The following is a 9,509-nucleotide window of genomic DNA, read 5'->3' as shown; positions in this document are numbered from 1 at the left end:
TGGGCGGTTTACAGCAATTCACAAGGGTCCCTGATTTTTCTACCCTAAACTCCATTTTGAAGGAATGTGCTACGATTCTCTTGCCAAGCCTGACCTGGTAAAAAAAAACCCTCATTCATTTAATAACATGAGATAAATCACACTGTCAGATGGCAGAGATGGGAACTGCAAAAAGGCTACATTCTTCAATGGAACCACAGCAAATTAAGAAACACGTATGAAAGGAAAAACTTTTTAATAGGGGTAATGAACAAATATTGACATTGGAACTCTTCACTTCCATCTCATACCTGTACATACATCTTTATCACTCAGTTATATACCCCTTCAGAGCAATGCTCTTACATTCACATGAAGCCAGGTTTTTGCAGAGCTGAAACCTGTGAAGTATAAAGAACAGCAGTTCTGAGGATGTACAGAGTATCCTTCATTCACACATGAAGAACTAGTTCCCACATACATAGGAACAGCAGACAGGCTTTCAGATGGTGTAATTTGGCTTCTGAGCATGTGCAGCTTCACTACCTCTCTTGAAAGCAATGAAGCAGTTAAACAAGCCCTCCAGTTTAGCTAGCAGGGTATCCGTGACCTTCCACAGGCCTCCATTAGGGTCTCTCTTTTGGCAGTTTTGCAGCCCAGAGTGATCTTCCCTTAATTTTTGCTTCCCATGCAGGAGAAACCATAGAGATCTCTCCAAGTAATAAATGAAAACAATAATTGGCTATTAATACAACACTGTCTTGCAGCCTACAGACAAAGCCATCCAGTATTATTCACCCAAGTAACCAGGGTTGTTGCCCAGACCATCACCGGACTAGCGAAGACTGTTGAACTCTTTGCAACAAGTTTTATTGTATTTATACTGTGAATGACTGATCTAGTGATCTCTCCAACCAGAGATGTGTCAGTGAGATGATTTAAAATTCAGCTGCCATTTTCCTGGGATGCAGAGAGGATCTGTATTTCCTACTGCTGTGCGGAACTTTCTCAGGTAATACCCAGAGGCAGAGGTCTAGGGCATGCAAATAGCAACTGAGGTAGTAAACACACAGTGACGAGGTGCGCCTGGCGCCAACACTGTTATCTTTTTGGCGCCAGGTCAAGACTTTCCTCTTCTCCCAGGCATTTTAACATGTTTTTAAATTGTTTTTTAAATTGTTTTTGTTTTTTAAAATGTGTATATTTGTTTTTAATTGCTGTAAACTGCCCAGAGAGCTTCAGCTATGGGGCGGTATATAAATGTAATAACGTAATAAATAAATAAATAAATTTCTGGACTGCATCACCTCTCACTGTTGGTGGAGGAAACCGCATGACTGAATGTTCTTCCACACAAAAATAATCCCTCCGCATAGAAAACTAGTTAAGAGTCCTAGCCTAGCTTTCACTGTAACATAAGAACATAAGAAGAGCCTGCTGGATCAGGCCAGTGGCCCATCTAGTCCAGCATCCTGTTCTCACAGTGGCCAGCCAGGTGCCTGGGGGAAGCCCGCAAGCAGGACCCGAGTGCAAGAACACTCTCCCCTCCTGAGGCTTCCAGCAACTGGTTTTCAGAAGCATGCTGCCTCTGACTAGGGTGGCAGAGCACAGGCATCATGGCTAGTAGCCATTGATAGCCCTGTCCTCCATGAATTTGTCTAATCTCCTTTTAAAGCCATCCAAGCTGGTGGCCGTTACTGCATCTTGTGGGAGCAAATTCCATAGTTTAACTATGCGCTGAGTAAAGAAGGACTTCCTTTTGTCTGTCCTGAATCTTCCAACATTCAGCTTCTTTGAATGTCCACGAGTTCTAGTATTATGAGAGAGGGAGAAGAACTTTTCTCTATCCACTTTCTCAATGCCATGCATAATTTTATACACTTCTATCATGTCTCCTCTGACCCGCCTTTTCTCTAAACTAAAAAGCCCCAAATGCTGCAACCTTTCCTCGTAAGGGAGTCGCTCCATCCCCTTGATCATTCTGGTTGCCCTCTTCTGAACCTTTTCCAACTCTAGAATATCCTATTCAGCTGCCATTTTCCTGGGATGCAGAGAGGATGTGTATTTCCTACTGCTGTGCGGAACTTTCTCAGGTAATACCCAGAGGCAGAGGTCTAGGGCATGCAAATAGCAACTGAGGTAGTAAACACACACTGACGAGGTGCGCCTGGTGCCAACACTGTTATCTTTTTGGCGCCAGGTCAAAACATATGTACAAGGGCTTTTTTCTTCTTCATGCAAAAGCATTCGGTTGTGAGCCACCCCCTGAAGTCTGAAGTGGTACAGTCCAGAAACATCTTCATCACCTCCTCTGTGTATGTGAGCAAGACCACATATTTCAACGTATGCTGTTGAATTTTTCCCCATAGAGGTACATCAGCATCTTCTTTGTAAAGATTTCATTGTATGCTGAAGATATACAGTACCTCTTTATCCTTTTTAGGACACAGCATATTCTCTTGACTTTTAACTGTTTTTAATACTGTATTTTTAAATTGCTGTAACCCACTCTGAGACCTCATTGTGAATAGATATAAAAAAACCCAACACCGGGTGAATTTCACCCTTCTCCAAAATCCCTAGGACTGCTTTCTGTTACAAATGTCCTGCATGAAAGTCATTTTTAAGGCACAAATCCTATCCAGAAGACTGCCTTCATCCATATGACCTGCCCAAGTCTTGAGATCAACATCATTAATTCCTGCTCACCAGCTCATCTCTAGCAGATATGATTGGCAGGTTCCAGGGACTGGGTCTCTCAGTGGTGGCACCATAGACATGGTACTATCTCCTTGTAAAGAACCACCAAACTTTCTCTCTTCCCATATTGAAACAGGCATGGAAAACATTTTATTCTGGAGGACACTATAATAGATGCTAGTTTTAAAAGACCATCTATTTTATACTGGTTATAATATTGTTGGGTTTTTATTCGGTATGTTTTAGCATGTTTTACCGATAGCATATTTTTATTTCTTGCAATCTGCTTTGATAAGCTAAAATGGCATATGCAAACTATGCAAATGAATTGCCTGTTTCCAGAATAGTAGTAGCAGTGTGGTCTTCTGCCACACAGGCTGGGGAATCCTTGATTTCCCACGAGGCAACCTATGTATAACAAGAAAAAAGTCCTCCGCTCCCTTCCACTGTCTATGCATGGCTTTTTCTTAGTTTTCCTGAAAAAACGGAAAAGATAAAAGAATAAAATGCTTCCTGCAGAGTGAGAGTCCATAATCAATTCTAGTTCCTTTCCTGCTGCAAGACAGACCCACAATTTTTTTTGCCCATTGATTCTCCATGTCTATTTGTCAGGTAGGCTACTTATCAGGTAGGCTTCAGCATCTGGATCTCACATGTTTAGGCAAACACAAATGCTTCATTTGGCATCACTCAGCTATTATGAAAATCCTTTTATTCTGATGTGAAATTCTAAAGTATCTCTTAGTCCTCTGATCAAAATTGCTAATGCAGATCCGAACTGCAATGACACCCATAAGAATGCCATGAAAGCATGGAACAAATTTACTTTTCTACAAAAAGGTGATTAAAAACACGTTCCAGCTGCCCTGATAGAATATTAAACACCAGTGATTGAGAGAAAGAAAGAAAAAATTTAAACGGTGCCTTAATCCATGTTAAATTATCTTGAATATTTGTTCTAAACATTTCGCAAAAACCTTCTGCATGTTATCACGGTTAACCCTGTTGTGCTCTTACAGCCATGCTGCTGTTTCTCTATAATCTTGGAAGTCTCTACGAGTTCTGAATATTCTTCATGAGCTACCTAATTCCATACCTCAGGCTTCCCAAGGGCATCTGATTAGCCACTGTGAGAACAGGATGATGGACTAAATGGGCCATTGGCCTGATCCAGCAGGATCTTTGTATGTTCTTAAAAAGAAACACAGGTACAGTGTGGTTCAAGTGTAACATACACACATGTAAAAGTTCATGAACTCATTTTATGTACTTTTAACAGAAACCACTGACCTTTCAGCCCTCTTATGCCACAAACTTTAAACTACTTTAATCTTGTTCTATTAATTTATTTATTTATGTGATTTATATCCCACCCTTTCTCCCAGTAGGAGCCAAGGGCGTCATTCTAGCTTCCTGAGTATTGTGGTTTATTGGAAATATTGAAGATTCTTTTATTGGAAATCCTTGGACTCCTTCTTTACAAAGAGGCAAAATTCCCAATGTTGACTGGGAAGGGAATCACCAATATTCAACTTTTACAAAGCAGAACAGGGGTAGCCCATGAGGTGCCACTCCAGATGTTGCTGGGCTCTAATCCCTATCGGCCCCAACCAGCATGGCCAAAGGCCAGGAATGATGAAAGCTGTAGTACAATAATATCTGAAGGCACCACACTGGCAACACTCTGCAGTAGACGACAAACTTCAAATATAAAGGCAGAGGCTTTTTCATGTTTAAGTTTCTACTGTTGGGAAAAGCACTCTGTGTTCCTAGGAACATCTGGAAACTAGCACAAATCATTCTCCTAGAGTGAGACTGCAGGTGCCTTTCTATGTTAGAGATTCTTCAGTCAAAGTGCACTTAAACACCTCTTGAAAGGCAGCCAGGAAAGGTTCAGTAGCTTCTTCAACGGAGACATGTCTCTGCAGTTCCTTGCTTAGGGACGTCACCTCCTTTCCTTCCAGCCCACAAGGAACAATGTGGTCAAACCATGTCAAGTCAGTGCAGCAATTCAGAGCCAAACCATGCGAGGTTACATGCCTTCCACAGTGGATGCCTAGAAAGCAAGACAACAAAAGACATATTAAACTGTTTGGGAAGGGTTTATTCATCAAGCAAAGCGTTGTGATCCTATTTTCTCCATGACCCAAAGTAGCAAAGAAAGAAGACTACAGGATGGAATAAAGTCAAAGTGAACACCTGAATAAATTAATTTCCACTAAACAACTAACTGCATTAAAAAGGCAGCAAAATTTAATATAACAACCACAATGCTGTGGAACCTTCCTCTAGTGGAGACTGGGCAGGCATCCTCACTTCTGACTTTAGGGGTCTCTTGAAGACCTTTTTGATGCCAAACAGATATATTTGCAAAAACTGCAAATGGCAGTTTTATATGCAAGTACAAGTACTTATAAAACCTGCAAATGGCAAGCACCAACAGAAGAAAGGCAGTCTCCCTTCTCTTACACACAGGAGGAAAGACCTCTTCTAAGATGATGCCTAGGAGGGCACATGTGAGCATCACCTAAAAGCAAACAAAGGATGCGTCTTTTTTTCAAGACTATGGATGGACGGATCAGTCTATCGCTAGCCCGTGACAGTTTTGCATATAGTCAATAAGTCCCGTTTCTGCACTGATCACGGTTTTTAAAATTTTGCACATATTTAATGATTCACAATTTTGTTCCATCCCAAGTTCCACATTAATCTTCCAATTTTTTAAAAAAATCTGTAACAAAAAGTGAAAGGTAAATACATATTTTCTCACCAAATAAGTGTTTCTAAATGTATCTTCTCATGTAAACATTTAAGGCCCTCCTCTGGGTGCCTACTCCGAGGGAAGCTCAGAGGGTGGCAACAAGGGAGAAGGCCTTCTCAGTGGTGGCCCCCAAATTATGGAATGATTCTTTTGACGAGGTGCGCCTGGCGCCATCACTGTTATCTTTTCGGCACCAGGTCAAGACTTTCCTCTTCTCCCAGGCATTTTAGCATGTGTTTTAAATTGTTTTTAAAAGATGTGTTTTAAATTTGTATATTTGTTTTTAATGTTTTTAGTTACTGTAAACCGCCCAGAGAGCTTCGGCTATGGGGTGGTATACAAATACAATAAATAAATAAATAAAGTGTCCTAATTTTTTTTTAGGTTAGTCTGGGAGGAGGGGAGTAGCAATCCAGCAACATCCCTGGTGCAAATGGATGGTGGGGCTTGCAGCCTCTCTCCTTGCTGGGGAGTTCTTTTGAGTTTTCCATATTGTTTTTACTGTAGATTGCGTATTTTTTACCGTAATTTCCAATGAAACTTTGAGAGGGCTGTATAGAAAGGTAGCTATACAAATATCCAAATTTATTTATTAATTATTTGATTTATATCCCGCCCTTTCTCCCAGCACGAGCCCAGGGTGGCAAATGCATAAATGCATAAACATAAAATAAATAAATAACATAAATACACTATTCATATTTAGCATGAACAATTCTTCTTAAGCCACATCACATATATAAAATGAATTTTAAAAATAAATATAAATATTTAATAAATAAATAAAATTATTAACTGTGAGGGTATGCAATTGCTTTTAGATGGTTTTTAATTGCTTTTAGATGTTTTAAACATAGTATTTTATTTTATTTTAAATTGTACTGTTTATTTTAAATTTAATTTTAATGTTTGCTGCCCCAGGCTCCTTTGGGAGAAAACATGGGATCCAAATTTAATAAATTTAAAAAATGCATTTATTAGTATTCAGACTTAGCATTAACAATTCTTCATAAGGCACCTCACACATATAAAACAAATTAAAAAATGTTTAAGTGCGCTATTCATATTCTGTCTCATCATTCACAATTTGTCATTAGGCACTCACAAATACAAAATAAATTTTAAAAAATTAAAAGTACGTAATTCATATTTTGTTTCAGCGTTAACACCTTGTCATTAAGCGCCTCACAAGTATGAAATAAATTAGAGATTTAAAAATACATTATTCGTATTTCTACTTAGCATTACCAATTCTTCATAAGGCACCTCACACATACAAAATAAGTAAAAAAAAATTAAAGTACATTATGCTTATTCCTACTTACCATTAACCATTTTTCATTAGGCCCCTCACACACACAAAATAAAACTTTATAAAGTTTTTTTTTAATAAAAACATACATTATTCGTATTCATACTTAAAATTAGCCGTTCTTCATAAGCCGCACACATATAAAATGAAACAAAGGTATTACTGGTGCGCATTCGCGGCCTTACTAATCCCCTCAGAGGCCGCCTCGCGCGCACTTTCCCTCCCTCAGTCGGTCTCCTCAGCGCAGCCTTTTCCTTTCTTCCTTCCTCGCACTCACCGATGGCGCAGACCTTCCTGGGGCCGAGCCAGACGCCGGTGCAGGGCGGCGGGAGGGCGCGGGCGTGGCGGAGGCCGAGGCGGCGGCAGGCGGCCACGGCCAGGCTCTCCAGGGCGGCCACGTAGCCGCGCAAGGGCAGGCCGAAGCGCCGCAGGTCCAGCACCGGGTAGGCCACCAGCTGGCCCGGGCCGTGGAAGGTGGCCAGGCCGCCGCGCGGCACCCGCTCGAAGCCCGCGCCCAGCGCCCGCAGGCGCCGCTCCTCCTCTGCGGCCTCGACGGACGCGGACGCCTCCAGGCCGCGCAGCCCCACCGTGTAGACCGGGCCCGCCGGCTCCCACAGCAGCAGCCGATCCGGCGCCTCAGCGGGGGCCTCCAAGTGCCGCCTCACGCAGCGCTCCTGCGCCGCCAGAGACTCCTTGTAGGCCGCGCGGCCTAAGCTCAGCACCCGCACCGCCGCCGGGGGACGAGGAGGCCGCATCCCGCCCGCAGCCGAGCAGCCACAGCCGGGGGGGGGGGGAGAGAAAGAGGGAAAGGGCTCCTCGCCAGGCCTGGGGCAATCCCGCGAGAGGGCCTCTGCGCACGTGCAGAGTGCCTCCACCATTGGTGGCGGCGGGGGGGGGCGCCCTATAATACCAAAAGACCCGTTTACTCGAGTGTAAGCGCCTCCAAACTCAGCCAGGAGGAAATGTGCTTTAAAGCCTGGTTTAGAGAGGGATCTCCATTACTTGCAAGGAAAACTCGTGCATTGGATCGGGCCACACAAGGCTTCTGGATAAAATACTACTGTGTGCAGTTGCCGAGGAGGAATCAAACTGAAATCATGTTTATTGGGAAGTGAATCAATCAATCAAATTCCGGTCCTTCCTCCCTGGGGCTGTGGGCTGTATTCAGCATTAGTCTTAAAGGCTATCTACACCTTGTTCCTCGCTCCCGCTACTCTCATGGACGGGTTCCTCGTTGCTCATCTGCTGTGCCCACTGGCCTGTGTGTGTTGTTGTCTAATGCCACATCGGTACACAATAAGACCACACTCATCCATGATTTGATTGTGGATGAAGGTGCGGATTTTGCGTGCATTACCGAGACCTGGGTGGGTGAGCTGGGAGGGGTTGATCTGACCCAGCTTTGCCCTCCTGGATACTCGGTGCAGCACCAGCACAGGCTGCAGGGATGGGAAGGAGGAGTTGCTGCAGTCTACAGAACTTCCATCTCTGTCACCAGGAAACCACTCTGACTTGGAGCTGGCTATGTTCACCGCCCAGAGAGCTATTGCTAGTCGGGCGGTATATAAATTTAATAAGTAAATAAATGAGGGCCTGCACCTGGTGTCAGGCCAAGGAGACAGGAAACTAGGGTTGCTGCTGGTGTACCATCCACCCTGCTGCCCGACAGCTTCTCTGACTGAGCTGGCGGAGGACGTCTCAGCTGTGGTATTGGAGGAGCACAGAACGATAGTCCTGGGTGATTTCAGCGTCCACGCTGCCTCAAGTTGTCACTGGCCTGACGCATAGGGCAGGGCACACCCTCGACTTGTCCCTAATGCTGTTTAATACCTATATGAAGCCCCTGGGAGAGGTCATCAGGAGATATGGGGCGAGGTGTCAGCACTACGCTGACAATACCCATCTCTATTTCTCTGTAATGTGGATCGGGAGAGGCCATGCAAGCCCTGGATTGCTGCCTAGACTCAGTGGTAGGCTGGATGAGGGCTAATAAACTGAGTGAATCCTAGCAAGATGGAGATGCTGTGGGTTGGCGGTTACCGAGTTCAGATAATTGGTCAGTTGCCTGCTTTGGATGGAGTCATACTCCCTCTGAAAGAGCAGGTCCGTAGTCTGGGGGTTCTGGATCCATCTTTGTCGCTAGAGACCCAGGTGATCTCAGTGGCTAGGAATCTCTTTTACCAGCTTGTGCTGGTAAGACAGCTGCGGCCTTTTCTGGACCAAGATAGCCTGACCACTGTTGTAACCTCTAGGCTGATTACTGTAATGCGCTGTATGTGGAGCTACCATTGAGGTTGGTCCAGAAGCTGCAGCTGGTGCAAAATGCGGGGGCAAGACTGCTCACTGGGGCAGGGTATCGCCCATGTCACCCTGCTGCTGAAAGAATTGCACTGACTACCTATTAGCTACAGGGCTAACTTCAAGGTTCTAGTTTTGGTGTACAAAGCCCTATACAGCTCAGGACCAGGATACATGACAGATCATCTCATTCCTTATATAACCAGTTGATAACTGCGCTCTGCAGGTGAGGGCCTCCTGCAGATACCATCTTATCAGGAGGTCTGTTCTGCACGACATAGGAAACGGACCTTCCTCTTTCAACAAGCCTTTTAAGTTGAGACCTTATCCCAGTCTGCGTCTGTGTTGGAATTGCAGCATGTGCTGGGAAGGAGTCAGTGGTCGTGGTGCACGTTGGCACCAACGACATGGGGAAATGCAGCCGTGAGGTCCTGGAAGCAAAATTTAGGTTGCTAGGTA

The 9,509-nt window shown here is 44.2% G+C and overlaps 1 protein-coding gene across 2 annotated transcripts; it reads right to left on the bottom strand.

Annotated features, from left to right (window-relative positions):
• Positions 1-218: 218 nt before the first annotated feature.
• Positions 219-7,804, bottom strand: LIPT2 (lipoyl(octanoyl) transferase 2). Of its 2 annotated transcripts, XM_061629123.1 has the most exons (3): positions 7,030-7,804; positions 4,548-4,735; positions 219-380 (listed from the first exon to the last, which is right to left on the bottom strand). In XM_061629123.1, exons 1-3 carry the CDS (start codon positions 7,628-7,630, stop codon positions 348-350), a joined length of 822 nt encoding a protein of 273 aa, XP_061485107.1. In that variant the 5' UTR covers positions 7,631-7,804; the 3' UTR covers positions 219-347. The 2 variants fall into 2 exon arrangements, with proteins under 2 accessions (XP_061485107.1, XP_061485106.1); XM_061629122.1 differs by having other exon boundaries at positions 219-4,735; positions 7,030-7,796.
• Positions 7,805-9,509: the final 1,705 nt, after the last annotated feature.

Source organism: Rhineura floridana, chromosome 5 (assembly GCF_030035675.1).
Source record: "Rhineura floridana isolate rRhiFlo1 chromosome 5, rRhiFlo1.hap2, whole genome shotgun sequence".
Taxonomy (NCBI): Eukaryota; Metazoa; Chordata; class Lepidosauria; order Squamata; family Rhineuridae; genus Rhineura; species Rhineura floridana.
Note: the sequence above shows the minus strand (reverse complement) of the source record. Positions and strands in the feature narration are given on the sequence as shown.

Excerpts from the sequence above, each read along its gene's own strand:
- LIPT2 (XM_061629122.1), bottom strand. The coding sequence starts at position 7,630 with ATGGTGGAGGCACTCTGCACGTGCGCAGAGGCCCTCTCGCGGGATTGC. Across the intron at positions 4,736-7,029 it reads CAGGAAGGTCTGCGCCATCG|GCATCCACTGTGGAAGGCAT; the intron begins GTGAGTGCGAGG and ends CTTGCTTTCTAG.